The sequence below is a fragment of the Melopsittacus undulatus genome, chromosome 3 (assembly GCF_012275295.1).
Source record: "Melopsittacus undulatus isolate bMelUnd1 chromosome 3, bMelUnd1.mat.Z, whole genome shotgun sequence".
Taxonomy (NCBI): Eukaryota; Metazoa; Chordata; class Aves; order Psittaciformes; family Psittaculidae; genus Melopsittacus; species Melopsittacus undulatus.
The window spans coordinates 32208764-32228253 of NC_047529.1; the positions used below are offsets into that span (position 1 = coordinate 32208764).

General features: G+C 36.5%; 1 protein-coding gene across 7 annotated transcripts in view; it reads left to right on the forward strand.

Annotated features, from left to right (window-relative positions):
• The window catches only part of MYT1L (myelin transcription factor 1 like), a 128509-nt gene that overhangs the window by 65897 nt on the left and 43122 nt on the right, over window positions 1-19490 (forward strand). For 6 of the 7 annotated variants that reach the window (XM_034060520.1, XM_034060522.1, XM_034060523.1 and 3 more), the window contains exons 11-13: window positions 1302-1538; window positions 3110-3231; window positions 4155-4223. In XM_034060520.1, coding sequence (XP_033916411.1) covers window positions 1302-1538; window positions 3110-3231; window positions 4155-4223 — 428 coding nt within the window. The remainder of the gene's footprint in view (window positions 1-1301; window positions 1539-3109; window positions 3232-4154; window positions 4224-19490) is intronic. The other variant, XM_034060525.1, reaches the window with a different exon arrangement.

Below are 19490 nucleotides of genomic sequence, written 5' to 3' on the forward strand. Positions count from 1 at the left end.
CCAGAATAGATGGTGACTTTGTTTTCAAATGCTGCTTATTATATTAATTTACTTAGTACTTTCTGGCATGTAAATAATTGCAGTTTCTATCTATATCAACACAATGGAAAAAGCTGGAACAAAATGAAAAATACCTTCTGTATCAAAACCAGAATGGGCCTCTTTCTTAGTGTGTCACCTTATCTTGAGACTGAATGAATGAATCTGAGAAGATAGATAAACAAGCATTTTCTAAATTAAATTAGCAGGATAGCCACAATTAGAAATATGTTCTGACAAAAGGCAGTAATTCAGAAAGAGAGAGTTACATTCACAGTGCTTCCCTGCATCTCTGTTGTTACTCAAGAGGAGAAATTCACCAGACATACAAGGAGTCAGTCACATTCACATTGGTTTTGAAACCCAAGTTCTCATGGAGCTTTTAATTTTTGAAAAGATGTGAGATTCTCTGTGGGCTTTTTTTATTTTATCTTTCCTTAGTTTTTTAAATTTGTCTTCATTCTAAGATACCTTATTTCTCCTTGTCTAATGTAACAGATAACCCTTGTTTGTTTCTATGAAAGAAAAAGTCAGAGCCCATATTCACCCTGTTTTTCATAGTACCTCAGTTGCTGCAGGAATTGGTGCAATTATTGTTGCAACTATTCTGCTACCTCAATTTATTAATTATGAAGATAGACACAGGAAATGTTAAAACATTTACAACTGCAGGGAATGAACTGTAAAATCTAAATGCATTTCCTCACTGGCACATGGTGCCCAAAAGGACTTGTTTTGCTACTCTACCTCACAGTTTAATTTTCTGCCATTATCTATTTAAGCATTGACTGTTAAACTTAAATAAACAAAGAAACAAAGACTGTTTGATGCTATCTGGTTTTTGTTACTCTCATCACCCAGAGAGCTGTCAGAACTGGAAACAAGAATTATGCAGATGTTAACTTATAGATACTCACCTGTTACAGAACGAATCAAGAACATACGTACAATGACAAGAAAAGATCTTTAAAGATTTCTCCTTTTATTCCAAATTTTTCACCTGTGTGCCAAGTGGCAGGAGGGGTAATGAAGACTCTCCCCTCTTCCCCCAAACATGAGATTAGCCATTCAGGAAGAAATCTGCTTTAACAGCATTAATGTTGTATAACAGCATCATGCTATGTGTGGGAGGGGGCTCAATGCTTACAATCTATACAGGAATGGAAAAGCTTTTCATCATTCTGCTAGGCAGTCAGATTGAAGAAGAGGTAACAGTTTGCTAGTGTGAAGCTGAATTAACAGTATTTTTCTTGTTTTGACAGAATCCTGATATGGAAGTCGATGAAAATGGGACATTGGATCTGAGCATGAACAAGCAGAGGCAGCGAGATGGTTGCTGTACCATTTTGACACCACTGGAGCCAATGTCCCCGCAACGGCAAGCTGTGATGAATAACCGGTGTTACCAACTGAATGAGAATGACTGTTGGGACTTGCCAGTGGACTACACTAAAATGAAGCCCACTAGGATAGATGAAGATGATTCCAAAGAGATTAATGTATGTCTTTTTCATCTATTAGTTCTTGTTGCAATCTGATTTTGGTAATTTGTTACATTTCTGAAAATTGGAGGGAAAGAGAAAACATTAAAATGTGATTAAAATGGCAGGTTTATACAAAAAGAGCTTTTTGCTGGTTAATCTTTAGGACTATACTATGCTGGCACACATCTGATCTGTGACTAAGTTCCATAAGACAACATTTAAACCATGAATGTGAATCATGTTTTCTAACAACATCATCTTGTTAACAAATATTTTCTGCAGTAAAATCATTTCACGATATCCAGATTACATTTCTCTGTATAACCAAGTTGACATAACTGTGCAATACTGGGTTAATCAACTCTCAAGGCAAGATATTCTCCTGCATTTGAAAACCATAAATGATGTGCTGACTATTTAAAAGCATATATTACTTAGAAATCAATTTAAACAAAAGCAGCAGAGTATAATATGAGCTTTTGACTATTTCAGCTGATCTTCTTCGAGGTTACTTATATGCTACTGATAGCTCTGTTTGTGAAAGGGCCTGTATTACTGAAATACTTTCTTTTAAGAGTACAAAGAAAGTATTTTAGAAATCAGTTTTGCTTTTCAATTCATAATACCAAGACAACAGCAAAACCCTTAGAAAGAAGAGGAAAATAAAGAAAATACAGTAGTGAATTTATTTTACTTTTCAAAACTTAGAATAGCCATGACATTGAAGAGGCTTGTTGGCAAGGTTCTATGTCACTGCTTCTGTTCATTAGGTTTTAACCCGTATCCACTGTGCAGTTTACGATCCTGCACTCAATATAGTTTAGCTCTTTGGAGACTTCTAGAGCTTATTCTCTGTTTTTTCTTGGTTTATAACAGGAAATTAGGCTAATCGCTTGGGTGTAGCACATCACTTGCCAATTTTGATTTAAACAAAACTATTTTCAGCGAGTTTGGAACATATAGAAAAATGGCATTTTCACTTGGTACACTGAATGCATTCTAGCTTTGCTGTTAATTACAGCTTTGCTATTAATTTCACTGAAGTTAGGATATCTGTCACTATCAAGGAAATCTGAGGTAAGCCAACATGTTTGTTTCAGGGCAAGAACTCTTTATTTCTGCTGTGGTGTTTATAGCACCATCTGCAGGAATGGCTACATCAGTGCATTCAGCCACTTCAGTCTTGAAACAGAGGATTTTGAGTTTTGGAATGCATCAGTGAAGTTAATTGCAAATTATATAATTCTGTTTTTTTCAGACAGATCCACTGAGGTTTGCCCCAGATTGAGATTCTGTGTGTAGATGTTAAGATTGCTCCTGTTTCATCTTTGAGGTGTTCTAAACCATTAAAAATGTTATTTAAGATTGTTTTTTGATGCATAAGATGTTGTATTAGGTCTTTAGGAAAAAATACTGATTCTTCTAAATCAAAATAGTACAGCTGTAGAAAAAATATAAAATAATTTCAGTTTCTCTGGCAGAATAAGATAAAGAAGGTGATTACATCTGATGACTCTGCTTTGCATTATTTTGTGTAAGTTGCAACCTCATCTGGCTGAAACTAATGTTTATATATTTACCTGTAGCCAGAAGATTTGGATCCCTTCCAAGAGGCGCTTGAAGAAAGAAGGTATCCTGGTGAAGTTACTATCCCAAGTCCTAAACCCAAATACCCTCAATGCAAAGAGAGCAAAAAGGATTTAATAACGTAAGCATAATGTGAGGTGAAATTATTTTTCTCCTTTTAACCTTTCTCTCTTTGTCTTATTTTAAACAAACGAGTACATATACGCCTTGCAGTATGAGCATGCAACATTTGCAGCATATAAATGTTTCAAACTGCCAGTTAAGTAAAGTGATAAGCTAATGTGTATTTGCTTGTTCTTAATGATGCTATATTGTATTGAGACACCATTTTCATTTAAACCTGTTCATTTTGCAGCTTTTCGATTAGGATGCTTAAAACCCCTTGCAGTCATTGCAGCTAAACTGGAAACAATGAAACTTTTAAAAGTTTTTTTTAAACATACTTACTATTTTGGCTGTTTTTGTTTTTGTTTGGTGGCAGATGTCCAACACCAGGGTGTGATGGGAGTGGTCATGTGACTGGTAATTACGCCTCACATAGAAGGTGTGACTTCATTTTTTTCATGGTGGATTCTGTCTTTTCAATTTATTGTTTTCAGCTTACCTCAACAATGCTGTCAAAGTAAAACGTTGAACTATGTGTTAACCCTTTGAGTAATATATGTTGATCTTAAAAGCATGCTAATTTGTGTGTTGTATAAACGTCTTTTATTTTTAAATAGATTACTAAAATTTCCAAAGTATTCTTAAGCATTTAAGTAGTTAACCCAGGAATCTCAAATATCTTTTGTTACATTGTACTAGTTCCTAGAGAAACAAACAAACAAGCAAAAGACCATTTACAGTATGTAATTTTGGAAGTAATGTTGATACCTAAATATATTCAGAGGGTTAACTATATTACAAAATTCAATATTACAGCACTTGCCCCATCGCTTTTCTGCATTATAAACTTTTACTTTTTAATTTTTATGTTGTGTTTGTTTGGGAGTGTTCACTTACTGAGAAGATTAACTTACTTACATGTCCTGCCATGTCTTACAGTTTATCTGGCTGTCCCTTGGCTGACAAAAGCATCCGAAGTATGCTGGCCACAAGCTCACAAGAACTCAAGTAAGATATATAGAACAAATACTTTCTTTATAAATATTTATTTGATTGCAAATTGTGTATAGTTGTATCAGAAATTAGAAATGCTGCCTGGAGAGCTGGTGCAGAAGAGACTGATCCTGCTTGCATCATGTGTTGAAGTCTCTAGAAATTCCATACAGGCTGGCTCTATACATAAGTCTGTTGATGTAGTTTTTTCTTTTGTGTTTTCATCAGGTGATAGGGATGGACAAAAGTCAGAACTTCTGGAATTTCACCTAAAAGTTTGAATTCCTATTCAGTTTTTCTCTGAACTTTGAGTTTGCTAGTTAGAACAGAGAATTCTCATGCTGTCAGACTGATGAAATACTTCTGATTATACAACCAGTAAAGGGCTGTAGTTTCTCAGATGTAGATTGGAGGGAAGAGGAAACGATTTCTTTTTCCCTAATGCTTGCATAATTTTCCCCAGGTTCATATCACTGTTACCAGCTTAATGAATTTTCTAATTTGACTGGTTTTTAGTGTTTACTTAGTTATTCCCCTACTTAAAGTGCATTCTTTACAATTAATTTCATTTCTTTTGGAATGACAGTTATAAGCAATGAAAGTCAGAGAATCATGAAGCTTAGCTTTGATCTGTCTTCCTGCACTGTGTGCTCAACTGCAACTCCGTATGTGTTAGTGCTATGAGATTGTGGTACTCCTGAGTTGGTACTATGGTTAACACAGAAAGATGTTTGTAAGTAATGAGGAAAAAAATTGGAAGGGAAAGTATAAACGTATAGCTTATACTGCCATGATATGCAGTATTCTGGCTTTACCATGCATGAGTGACTTAAATAGCATTTCTTGAGTTCAGTACATACCCTGATAAAAAATCAAACCTCGATGTAAAGCATGGGAAACAAAAGTAAGCATGAGAAAGCTGCTGAAGTAAGATTGCTTTCTAGTCTTAGCTACTCTAGTCACTAGATGCAAAAGTACGTACAAAATTTACAATTTATTGCCCACCCAGTCAAAAATAGTGTTTTGGAACTATCAATCAGGTTTGATCATGCTGGTATATGCTGCTAGAAGGCTTTGTGATATGCAGGGGGAGGGAATGTAAATGAGATTAGGGAGAACGTGTAAGTATAAGCAGAGTAAGACATGGGCATGTAACCCCAGAGATACGCAGATTTGGACCTGGATTTTGGGTCAGGATGGTTCAAGTGGTAGATGTGCAAGGAAATGTAATTATATAACCAAAACACAGACAAGACTCCTGGGGCAGCATGAATAATACTTTAAGCACATAGCTTGCTGCTCTAGCCTTTTATAAAATTTCCACTTGCATTAGGAAGGTATTCCTGAATTACTCTATCTCCTCTGCCTTTCTCGAGCATCTGCAATCAAGCCTACTTAATAGAGTCCAGGAAGAAATTTAAAAAATTAACTTAAACTTGAGACCCCGCTCCTGTTTCATGCCATTCTCTTTACCTATTTCAAGTTTTGCCTAAGCAAAGAGAACAAGATTCAGTCATATTTAAAGTTATGTTTTTAGGTTTAGCATCTACTATTTACTTAGCATTTAGTATAAGTTATTTATTTAGCAATTATCATAGTATCTATTGAACACATAAAAACTCCATTAAGTGAATTGAAGTTAGTGAATGCCAAAATTTTAAGCAGGCTAACTTAGCTCTCTTTTGCGTTTTCATCACAAGGCAGTCCTTCATTTTCTGATCAGATACATTTCCATAGGGTAACAAAGCAATTCACTGCACAGGGCAGGCAGTAATCACTGCATAAGCAGCTAATGAATTTCTTCTGTTTTCCTCATTATCCCATGTGTGGCCCTGTCTGTCATTCACTGCACTTTTCTCAGCTGTACTCTCAAGATATAACTACTAGTTCACTCATGCATTTATTACTTCCATTGCATCTGAGTGTTTACTAAACACTTTATCTTGGTTATAAAGGAATTAGTTTATTTTCATCTGCAATTATACCCTGAATTAAGTCAGGGTTATGGTTAGCCCCATTTTAAAGCCAGAAAACTTAAGCATATAATTTTGACTGCTTAGTTTGAGACTTCTAGGACTCCATTTGTCAGATTTCTTAAGATTGCAGAGAATACTGTATTTGTTCAATGCCAGAGTAGCCACTGAATTTGGTTAGAGCTGTGGGAATTCAGAAGTCACTCTTACACAAGTGACTGAGCTTTGTGAAAAAGCGTGAACTCTACAGAAAAATCAGGAGAGAGTCCAGTGTTCCAGAACAGCCATGGGACTATCATTTATCCTCTTCTGAAACTCTGATCAGTCCCAGCTTCCACTTGGATCATTTACTCTGCCCGGTTTTCCTTCATAAATTTTTTTATATTGCTCCCTGTCAAACTCATTGGCTAATCAGCCCATCTCCTTCCTCCATCACACTGATATTTTTATTGTCCTTAATCTCTACATCCTGATAAAGTTGGTACAGAGAGAGAAATGAAACATCTTTGCATTTCTCACATATATTCGAAAGCAGGGAAGTAGGAGTCCTATGGATAGCAGCATCCTTTATATGGCTCTCATTTATGCTCTTGTTCGCTGCTTAAGATGGAAGATATGATCATGTAAATGATATAGTATATGTACAAAACAGCTAAAGCAAAGCTACATAAGGGATTTTGATTTGGGAATTTTTAAACTGTGAAGTACTTCATTTACATCTGTTACATTTCTGTGTGTGAGGTCTGGGAGTATAATTTCCTTGCTTTTAAAAAGAGCAAGCTGAAAAGAAGCAGGAATTCCATAACATGGGATTCTACTGGCTCTCTGTCAGGCCAACAGCCACCATAAGAACTTGATATCTGCTGTACAGGACACCTAAACTACTGTGGTAGCAAGCAGCAGTAGAAGGTATAACACTACATGGACAGACATCAGGAGGTGGGGAACATTGCTGGTGTGCTTCAGACATATTTGCTGACAGCAGAATGACAGTGAGAATCGGTAACCTTGGCTACTGCCCCAGGCTGTAGAGAGAAAAGTATACACATTTTTTTGCCTATATACGAAGCTGAGATCCCTTCTGTCCTGTCCCTACCAATCTGTACTGTTCTCATCTGTTCATCTTTTATTCCTTGTTCCGGTTTTCCACATAGTTGCTTCCAGTCATCATAAAGATTTTAACCTTTGTAAAATTTATAGCAAATATGTTTTTAATGCATGGGGGTACAGAGAAAAATTGACACTGCAGCAGAAGAATTGATAGTGCAGCATAGGACTGGTGTTTCTGGGCTGCATAGCTTGGAAAGGTTTCATAGCCATGTATAACTTATGTAACAACTATCCCATATGTGCTGATAAAGCCTTTATATCACATTTTACCAGTCCATTTTTTCCTTTGCCTGAAGTGTACAAAACAAACAAGTTATGCATAATGCAGCTTCCTAACTGGAGTTTTACTAACACACTGATTCTTTTTAAGCACCAACTAAGATATTAAATAGCAGACACTATTAACAATATTAATGAATTATATCATTCAGATAAAATTTATAAATTAATATAAGACTCTGAAAGTTAAAGTTTATCTTGCTTACGGTTATGCTCACTCTATGGCCTTTCGGTAGTTGTGGCTCCATAGATTCTACTACCGCATTTCCTGGCTCCCAGAATAATAATGTTGCAGCTTTCAATTAAATTGTTCCAGGGTCAGCATATTTATTCCTTGTCATACATATTTTTCTTCTGTAAATCTTCTTGCTCAGATTTACCATGCAGATTGTACAATTTTCTACTTTCACCCAAAGCCCAAGTAGAAACATGAGAGTCTTTGTTCATAGTTTAACTGCAGATCAAAACAGTTACACAGCCTGATCAATGATTTCCAGATAACAGAAGAATTCTTCAGCTTTAATTCTCAGTTACTGCTGCTGGCAAAAGAAAAGTGGTCAGCAGCTTTAAGGGTCTCTGAAGAACTTAATGTCTAGAAAGAATCCAAGCTTTTCCAGCATTAAATTTTTGGTTATAGAACTTGTGTAAAGCAAAATGGACTTGATGACCTTAAAGGTCTTTTCCAATCTACTTGATTCTGTGATTCTAACAGTTACAGTTACTTCAAAATTAATCCCATTGAAGAATAATAAAAACTATAATAAAGCAAGATTTTGGAGCACTTCAAATCTTATTTAAAATAAATTTTTTAAAAACCTAAAATAAATTGTTGTTTTTAAAAGGATACATTTTATTCATCAGTAAATCAATCGCAGCCAAAATGCAGCATACCAGTTGAGAACCTTTCTATTCAATGTACTGCCAATGTGGAAACCAGAGAACTTGGGTACCAGAGACTCCCTGAAAATGACAAATTTACTAATACTTAGTGCTACTTTGATGTAAAAATAATGATAATTTTTCGAAGGTCATAGGTAACCAAGGCTTAGCTTAGTCTACTGTAAAACTTATTATCAGATTGTCAACATTTACCTTTGTTCCTTTGGATCAGTTTTCTGCCAGAAAATCCCATTAGTGCCTGTATTAAAGAAGTTGAACCTCAGAAAGACTTGCAGTTCAACCAGGTGCCTACAAGTTTGGATACTTATCTGATACTATTGTAATATACCCAGTCCTTCAATCGCAAAGCACCTGTGTCTCTATGTAGATATTCCATGTCATTATTTTCTGTGGTGGACATCATTTGGTATTCCTCTGTGGTACTTACAGGGAGGAGTACAGTCTCATTTTCCTCTCTAAAATGAAACCTGAGAGCTCTTCCTTTCTGCATCTCTTCTTAATTCAAAATGTGGAGCTTGGTGTATTTTTGTACATTCTCCACAATGAAGTAAGAGTTGGAATTTCTGTGCCTCCTTCTTCCATGTCACTCTGCTTTAATTTCCATCCTCCTGGTGGTCATCATCTTCCTTTTATCCTTGTTTTCCCATTCCCAGATATGTCAACCTAGCAATGTCTTCATTTCAGATAGATAGGAAAATTAATTTCTCTGAAGTTCTCCCAGTTAACAACTCCTCTAGAAAGAACAACTCCATGCAGTACGTTTTTTTCTGGGTAGAAGAATATCCTTAGTTCATACTTCTAGGGAAAATCTTCTGTGTCATTGTAAGCTCTAATCACTTTTATTGGTGTAATTTTACTGCAATTTGCTCAGCAAGAACTGGCAACTGGGAAGACGGGATATCCTTCCAGAAATGGAGATGCCTGTGTTGTATTTATTCTGATTAATATATACACTAAAATATTACCTGAAAAAAGTACTATTTTCCTCCTCACTTTAGTAATCTGGCAAAACAAAAAAAAAAATAGGTCTTCTCCAAACACAAAATTAAAATGAAGAAATGTAAATTAATAGAATACGTTAATAAACACAACAAAAACATTTCTCTCTTTACATAGGTAACCAGATTATTCTTGGACATTGGTTGTACCTATACTCTTTAAACCTTGATAGCTCTTCCAATATACAGTCAGCATTTGTACTTGAACCACTTATTTCTGCAGAGTTCTGTTTAGCTGCTGAAGTGATTTCTCTATCTACATCCTGTTTTGCCACTTAGGTGTTTCTGCTCTTCAGTGCCTGGGTGTACGTTTGTTGCTTCATCTGCACAGGACTATTTTGCCTTGCCTTCTTTTCCCTTCCCTTCCGTTCCCTTCCCTTTCCTCCCCTTTTCCTGCCGAAACTCTGTCTTCCTATAAGAACTCAGTCAGACTATGACCCATTATATTGTTTCCACTCATTTTTCTCTCTGAAAATTACTCTTTGTTGCAAGAGAAATAACCATTTCCATTCTTATTATCAGTTTTTTACCCATGTTGTTTGTGTCCTCTTTTGTTTTTTCTGCCTGGGAATCTTGATAGAAGTTGTCATTACAGCTTTCTTGAATACTGAGGTTGTTGAGCCTAGTAAGTAATCTTGTGTTATAATGAAATACTCCTTTGATGCTAAGTATGAATTCTTTGAAATCTGAAGACACCTTTTTAATTTCCTTGATGTTTTAGCTGATTTTTATATAGAAAATGTGATTGCAAGGACCAGCTGTGATATATTTGGAGTAGCGTTAAAAATTACTAGAATGAGCCATTTGTAAATGATAGTGTTTTATTAACTTATCTGCAATGTTATGGTAAAACAAACTGTGGTTTTTAATGTGTTATTAAATTGCAAGTTAGTGTGTGAGTCTAAATTATTAAAAGCAAAACCAAGGAATATAGATCCCCAATATTAGTTCACCTGTAAGGAATAATCTTTCCCGGTTTGTTCAGCTAGGTCCTTGGGCCAAGTGAAATTAGGAATCTCATGTGGTTTCAGTGGGTTTTTTTTTGCATTTTTGTTTCCTGTATTTATTGCAGATTTCCACTTGGATACCTTATCTTTGATGGCAGCATGCATGCCTGGCCAGAACAGAACACCTTGGGCTCTGTTCCTGCACTTCTCAATACTCAAATGGGCACTGTAGGTTATACCTAGCATTTCCAACCTCATGTTGTGTGGTGTTATGATAATGTCCTTTGTATAGAAACCCATCATCTGCAGCAACCTCATCTCTGTAGTCGCAATAAGTTTTACATATGGAAGTGGCTGGGCTTTTTTTCTGCTAGAATAACTCATTCAGACTCCAGTAAGGTTGAGTCATTCCATTTTTCTCACTTAAGTTTGTCAACTTTTGTCTCCAAAATGAAAAATACTGAGTTGCATTTACATAAGACCCTTCATCATTGTTTTCGTTATTGAGAGGTAGCCTTAAAAGCATGTGCTTTCTAAAAAGCTCCTTAAAAACCATCTGCATTTCAGTACCTCTGATGCTGTGAAATGTTCCATGCAGGCACAACATTGTTTGCATGAAGCGCCTTGCAGAATCAGGGCCTTAGTAAGTTTTAAATACCATGAAATGCTCTTAGATTAGAGGCTTCATTTGCATAGTGGCATATATAATACCCAAAGAGTTTATGGGTTTTTTTATGTACTCAACTATTTTAAACAAAAGCTATTAATAGCTGTACTGTTTGAGTTTTAATCAGTATTTAAAACTATTTGCCACTTAGTTGTCACCCAAAATAGTCTCAATTCCAGTGAATATTCACTGAATTAGAGTAACTTTTTCAAAACAACCTGTATGACTTAAAAGTTTAAAATTTGTTTTCAGAAAGAATGCAAGTGCTGGGCATCTATATCCTTGCAACTTCTATATGCCTAACTTTGAAAGTGGAATTCAGTGTCTGCAATAACAACATAGGCAATTTTGAAGATACATCCCATAGCTCCTAAGCTCTCCCTCTAATCGCCAAATATTTCTGTTTGAATGTTTATGTGGCAGTTCATTTTAATTTTCAAAACTTTTCTTTTGTCAGTCATTCCAGTGTCATTCTGTGCAGTCACTAAGCAGCTATTCTGAGAGGAGCACTTAATTGTGATTAATTATCAATGAATATGTTTAGTTATGTTACTATCCCCAACGAATCTCTCTAAGGCCTCCTTGTCCTGGAGTCTTTCCATTTGTATACTTGCCTCCGCCTTCCTTGGGTTTGGTCATACTTCTTTGTCATTGAATGTGTCCTGCATAATTAATCTCATTCAGCCTGTCATTTGCTCGTATTCAATTCAAGGGTCTTTGGCACAATTTGGTTATTGTGCAAACTGCCATTGTGATGTTGATCATTTTTGCTTCAAATCAACAGATCATAACCAATTTTTCATTCCATCCAGATCCGCAAAGATCTGCAACATGATGCTGTGGTATATCCCAAGTGCTGAGGCAATCCCTGTGGGAAGTTGCATAAACTATACAGTTGCTAAAAGGGGATTAAAAGTGCAGTATTTTGCACTTTCTGTGTTTGGTCAGACTTGCCAAAACCTTTAATATATAACCCAAAATAAAAGTTACATTGTCACTCAAAGTCCTTAATATGATTGTCTGGATCCTCAGTTGGTGTAAATTAGCATAACTCCATTGCCTTCAGAGTTATGCTAAGATACAACAGTGATGATCTGGGCAGATGCCCTCAGCTGCTCTCTTGGGTTAGCATTCATGTTTGATTGCCTTATTTAAATCTTTCAAAGTTATAAAATTCCTTGCATTGTTTGGTTTCTTAAAATGACCAATTGTTAACTTGATTACTTGGTGTTTGTATCTGCACAGTAACATCTGATTTTGCCATGCAGTCAAGTTCACCCCTTTATTTTTATCTCAGTGCTATTGGGACTTTATGTGGCACACATTTTTTGCGGTACTTTAGTATCTACATCTCTAAAATATCCCATATCCCTCATGAACACCTCATCATAATATTCTTTTACAATATTTTTTGTATTCCCAGTAAGTGGAATTTACATTTGCTCATCTGCATGTAAAAACTGCTCTTCTACCTTAACACACACAGAATTTCCACTGCTTCAAAGTCTGCTGATTTCTCTCCTTCCACAGATAACGACACTGTGCTCTTTCAGCATGGGCTCATTTGGTATACACTGTGTGAAACAACCATAGATTTTGAGTAGCATTTTAACACTGGCCATCATTAATTATTTTTTGTATGCTTGACTGTGCTTACATTGCACTCAGCTCCATTGTATCTGCAGTACTGCAGTATCTGTTTTCTGTAATAAAATAGAGCTAGAAGAGCACTGCAGTATAAGCATATTACTGTTGTTAGCCATTATTTTTTTGGACTGTGGTAAAAAAAAAAAGAGAGACCCTTAAAAAATATAAATCTAAATAAATTATAGTTAAGACGCCATTCCCCAAATTATACTATTTACATAGTTTCATTAAAATGTTCAGCTATAAAGTAGTCAATCAGAGTGATATTTAAAAAGCCATCTTCAGGCTTCAGAGTTAACAGTACACAGGATGAACAGAATCCAGTTTCCAAATTTTCAGACTGCAAATTAATGGGGGTATCATTATGAAAGCATATGATCATCTTAAAAGAGCTATAAATATAATTTATTCCAAAGAGATTAGATACTGGAGCACTTCTATATTAAGTAGGAAAGGAATAAAATCATACAGAAACAGTTTATAAGAAAACCAAGCCATAGTCTTTTTTTTCTTATTTCTTTCTTTTTCCTTTTTTTTTTCAGGTAGAGAACTATTTTTTTCCAGGCCATTAAGTCTGACACTTTTCTTGAGCACATAATTCATGCAAAAAGCATTTTAAACCAGACATTGTAGAAAATCACAACTTACTCATTTTGCCTGTAAAACTACGAGTTTAGGGATTTTGTTTGCTTGTATAAACTGATAGAAGCTCAAAGAACCAAAATGGCACCTTATGAAATGCAGTCTATGGAATGCTGAATTCAGAATTTAATAGGTAAACAACATATAACTTATTTTTTTTGGCCATATGATCTGAATCTGTAATTCAGCCATGAAATAGCCATGATATCAGACAATAGATATAAAAATAAAAAAAAAAAAGGCAAAACATTTCTTACAAATATTTGTATACTTTTCTTTTAAATACCAGGTCATTCTTTAAAACAGTGTGAATTCACTATCTGTTATTTTAACTGCTGTGCATTTCACAAATAAATTTTAATTTAAAAGCTGTAAATGGTGGGTATGCTGGACACTGCAGAGGTAAATCACTGTTTTTGTTCTCAATGATTAACAGTTATGAGCAAATTAAGAAAAAATAGGGAAATCGCAGAAATTGATATGAAAAGAAATGAATAATTAAAAAAAAATTATAGATTATGGGTTTCTCCTCAAGGCCTCTCCAGGAACCATTGTAGGTGGTGATTTGTTTTCCTCTGATGCACTTATCAAGAAACATCTGTCAGGAAAGCGTAAGTATGTTCCATAAGTATAGGTGTAAGGGAGGAGGGGCAAGGGCCTTTTTATTATAATACACAATACATCTGTTGTGACTTCACTGTGAACAATCTGAAAAAAAATGAATTATTAAGAATTTTATTTCATTATTTTTAAAGCCAGTTAAGGTTTAATCTTCAACATTCCCATTTACAGAAAAAGACCTTCAGTGTTTCTAAGTCTTTCCTGAGACCTGATCCAAAGACCTCTTAAATCAATGGAAAACCTTCTGCCATCTTTAGCGGGCTTTGGGTCTAAGATTATGTTCTGTACCTGTGAAAAGCTTTCCCTGAGCAGCATGTTTTTAATTGAGTGAAAACAATGTTACATAGCCAAATTCCATGCATGCATGAGCAGAATTTGCACTCCTCACACTTGACAAAAGCCATTTCCAGCTGATACTGTCATAGACAGAGTCCTATCATAACCTGTTTTAGAAGAAAAAGGTATTTTTAAAGTATTATTTAGTCAAATATTGGCAAGGAAATTATTTAACTTCTGCTTGAGTTTATATTTTAGTTTAATACAGCAAACCTCTGTAAATTATAAGTAAGTAATATTTAATGCATATGAAAGGTATCTGCTTATTAGTCTATATGCAAAATATGTATCCAGAATACAATGTTTTAACAATAGTTTACATGATTTTAATTCCATTTTTACAAAGTTTGGTATTAACTCTAGTGAACCCAGAGTAAATGCTACTGATTAAAAAATAGACGACTAGTAAATATCTCAAGACCACATATCTCCAAATTTTGCAAAAATTCTTGTGAATGTTAACCAATGTATTAGCAATGTGTCTTGTGATTGTTATCACAGGCCAAATATATTTTATGTCTTCATATAAAGTCTTATATAATCAAATGGATCTCAAAAATAGTTTTACACCATCTAAACTTTAAAAGACATTTCAAGGTAGTGGGATTGTATTTAAGGGTAAGAAAACTTTTTCTTGGTTCATGCCAATGAAAATACTTTCCAAAGATAAAGTAAATGTAAGAAATAATTTCTGAAGAATCTGCCTTTGGATTACATTCTGTGCAAGAGATACAGTCCACAACAATGAGCACTGGGGAGTGACAACATATGGGAGACATTTCTGTAAAATGTAGTTTGCAGGGTAACAAGGTCCAGAGTCTTGCAATTGACTTTCCTGTGACCCTATGTTCATCTTGAAATCAGTGGTTCTCCCTTTGTTTGAAGGGATGCTGGGAGTGGAATTCTGCTTATACCTGCTTCATGCCAGAAGGTTAATAAGGTCCTCTTCTTACATGTCATGTATAGATGATGATCACCACCTGTGAGCTAATCAAAACAGAGAATTTGTATTTCAGCTGTGGTCCTTGTCAGGAGGCAGCTAATTAGTAGGAATGTTTCTGTATCAACACTAGCCTAGTGAATTAGAAGTCAGAGTACGGAGCAGTAAAAAGATGCTCAGGGCTGTTTGGCTATAAGCACACATAATCAACAGGTGATTTTGGAAAAGAAATTTATTGCTTAAAAAAATCAGAGGGAAACCTTTTTCTTGTAAAAATCATGTAAGGCAGAGTTGTTAGCCTCTCACTCAAGGCTGCTTTTCTAATTTTGCACTGCTTGCGAGCCTGAGCCCCAATGTATAATAGAGCATGAGCACTTTCTATCCCTGCCTCCATTCCCAGCCGTGAGCAAAGTGTTTCTGGGCAAGCAAGCTGTTTTCTACACTGCAGTATGCAGTCACACAGTACCATTGTGCTGCACAGCACCATTGTGCTGCACAGCCTTTTATCCCTGTTTGTAACCTCCAACCTCTACCAATCTGCACAGCTGCTTAGGAAACTATTCCTGCAGTTATTAGACTGCGAAATTAAAGTGGCTCTTTCATGAAATGTTTACAGTATAAACCAAGCTTGTACTGCCTGATCTTAGGGGAGATGCAGAAAGGGAAATTGTACAAAAGTGTGGGCTTTCTGCCTTTGTTAAATATAAGGAGAAAGTAAGAAGGGCCAAAGTAAGAAAAGACACCAGAGCATATCCCATGATGATAAAAAGCACAGTTCGTTTTCAAGTGCTCTACTTAATGATGCCTTGGAATGTTCTTATGAAGGTGGAATTATTACTTAAGTGCTGTTCAATACAATCTCAGATTCCAGCACAAGAAAGAACAGTTTATCTTAGAACAGTTTTAATGGTCTTATCTGAGCTTCCTGCCCTCACTGAAGGAATGTCTCCTTTGTTCACATAATGTGCAAACTGCCTCATACAGTCTGACAGGTTAGGGTGAAATGGCACCAATTTCAGGTTATTGAATACTATACTAAAAGCTCCGTTGTTTCTTTTACTGCTACCCAGACAGCTGCAACATTCGTGGGGGATGAACAGGAACTCTGGAACAAGGCAGATGGAAGCCTGGAGTAGAAAGTGGGAGAGTTATGTCAGACAGACAGTCCCTCTAACTGGTCAGGACATTTGGTGTGATCTACTTTATCTGCCTTGCTGAGTATTTCTGAGCTTTCATTAGCTCCATAAGCTAGTCTTCAAAGTCATCACTTTCAATTGTTGAACATACACAAAGAAATATATAAATATTTCAAATACATACAACCATACAAAGAAATTGACTGATGGCTGAACTTGAACTATCAAGAAGGGACTGAAATCAAGTTGAAAGATAATGCTTGATCTTTCTGGAAATGAGCCTGTATGTTTACTGCCAATAGGAGGCCAAACAATATGCTGACATGTACAGTTTTTAAGACGTATTAACTAATTATAAAATCATGTAGGCAGGGCCTTCCAAATGTTACCTAATCCAATTCCTGCACAGACCAAATCCAGTTGGCGCAGGTTGCTCAGGACCTTGTTCAGTCAATTTTTGAGAGTTCCCACAACCCGTTCCAGTGTTTGACCAATCTGATGGTTTTTTTTTGTCATTTATAATAAATTGGGCTTTCCCATGCTGAATCTTGTCCCCATTTCTCTTATTCTTCAGCTGTGCTCTGATGAAACTTTAGCTATGCCCTCACCACACCATCGTGTTAGGCATTTGTAGACAGCAATCAAATTTCTTAGGCTGCTCTTCATAAGAATGAGCAAACCAGCTCTCTCAGCCTTGTAAGTCAAATGCCCCAGGCCCATAACCATCCTGCAATGTCTTGCAGCAAAGCAAACTTGCAGTTTAATGTTTGTAGTTCTCAGAGGGCTGGGAAGAATACAAAACACACTATACCCTCCTAAGTGTTACTTCATTAGGCCTGATTTGTCTACCCACTGCTACCATCTGAGACTAGCTCAAGGCAGTAGGATGGAGTACTTGTATGGGTGGGCATAGCTGTGGTCATGCCCAGCCTGTCCTCCTGGCAGACAGATTCATAACTAAGCCTTCACTAGGAATTTTTCCCTTCAGTATTAATTAGGTATTGCTTAACATTGCAGGTAACTGGTAAATTAGGGCTCAAGTAAACAGTGGATTAAATATACTTAATAGTCAGGGTTGACGGAGCAATAATCTGAAGTCAATCACAGGAACAATTAAAACAAATCTGAAATGTTTTCAAAGATGGTTATAAACTCAGAAAATCAGCAACAAAACTGGATTTCCCTTAGCTGTACTGTTCATTAGCCTTCTTACTAGACCAGACTGCCTCTCACAGTCTGATATAATTCACACTCAGTATTTTCACATTTCCCCACTTGGTCTTCTGACAACTGTTTTTAGGCCTAGAGGAAAAAAGCTGCTTGTTTTCATGAAACAAAACTGAAGTATTTTACTCTTTTGCTGTTGACTCTTCACCCCCAAAATAGAAAGTAGTAACTCTGCTTTATCTGTCTGGGAAAGCAAAACCCTTGAGAGTTTGCTCCATTTATCCAAATGTTAACCTGGATTGTTAAGGCCACAGACTATATGAAAACTGTTAATTTGTTTCCTCTGCATTTAGCAGTCCTAATCTGATAGCTTTTACCAGTGTTTCTTGGGGAGGTGCTGACCATTTTGGGTATTCCAGATTCATAGATTTTGAAGTCATCCCCATCCTCCAGGAAACTCTCAGGAAGTGACAGATTCAAGGTCATACTCTTGTGCCCACCAGACCCACTGGAAATTGCTTCACCTGGGAGAAGATGAATGAAGCAGATGTACAAGCAGAGCATGGGAGAAGCAACAACATAGAGACAACAATTCAAGATTTATGCTATTGATAATTTTATGTCATTCAATGCAACCAACAGGCTACAGAAATCTTATCAGAAGAAAAAATCATTACCTTAAAGACTGCATTTTCAAAGTACTCAGCATTTGGCTTAAGTTTAATTTGATTTTGGCTGAAACTTGCCTTATATCATAAAAAGTTAGGCCAGTTATACACGCTTAAGAAGGAAGCTTTTAAGGTGAAGAAAACCAAAATACTGTACCTGTGCCACTGTCCTCAAGTACTCCTCTTGGACCCCTTTTCACACACTGGGAACAAGAAAAATGTCACTGGCTGTTTTGCTAATCCTGATGGGACCAGTCTTGCTGTTCAGTGTCTGAGTGGCAGATATTCCAAGGGGCTTGTGGTTCCCATACTAACAGACCAACCAGAAATCCCAGGAACAGAACATTCTTCTTCAGAAACAAATGTGTCTACTCAAAATTACTGAAAAAAGCCCATGTGTATTTTCTTTCCCAAGCATAGCATTATTATAATAGCCTTGTATTTATTATTATTATTATTATTATTATTATTATTATTATTATTATTACTACTACTACTTGGGCCACAACAATCCCAGCACTACAGGCGTGGGGAAGAGTGGCTGGAAAGCTGCTTGTCAGGAAAAGACCTGGGAGTGCTGGTTGACGTCTCTGAACACGATCCCAGACAGCCAAGAAGGCCAGCAGCATCCTGGCTTGTGTCAGAAACAGAGTAGCTCTCAGGGCCAGGGCAGTCATCATCCCCTTGTACTCAGCGCTGATGAGGCTGCACCTCGAATCCTGTGTTCAGTTCTGGGCCCCCTATTACAAGAGTAATATTGAGATGATGGAGTGGGTCCAGAGAAGGTCAATGGAGCTGGTGAAGGGTCTGGAGCAAAAGTCCTGTGAGGAGCAGTTGAGGGACCTGAGGGGGTTTAGTCTGGAGAAGAGAAGGCTCATGGGGGACCTTATCACTCTCTACAGCTACCTGAAAGGAGGTTGTAGTGAGGTGGGGGATGGTCTCCCAGTTAACAAGGGGTAGGACAAGAGGTAACGGCCTCAAGCTGTGACAGGGGAGGTTTAGACTGGATATTAGGAAAAGTTTTCTCACCAAAAGGGTGCTTAGGCATTGGAACAGGCTGTCCATGGCAGTGGTGGAATCACTATCTCTGGAAGTGTTCAAAAACCTTGTAGATGAGACCCTTAGTGACACTGTTTAGTGGTGGACTTGGCAGTCCTGGGGTAATGATTGGACATAATGATCTTAAAGGTCTTTTCCAACCTAGCTGATTCTATAATTCTGTGATTCTATTAGGAGACAGAGACTCCACAT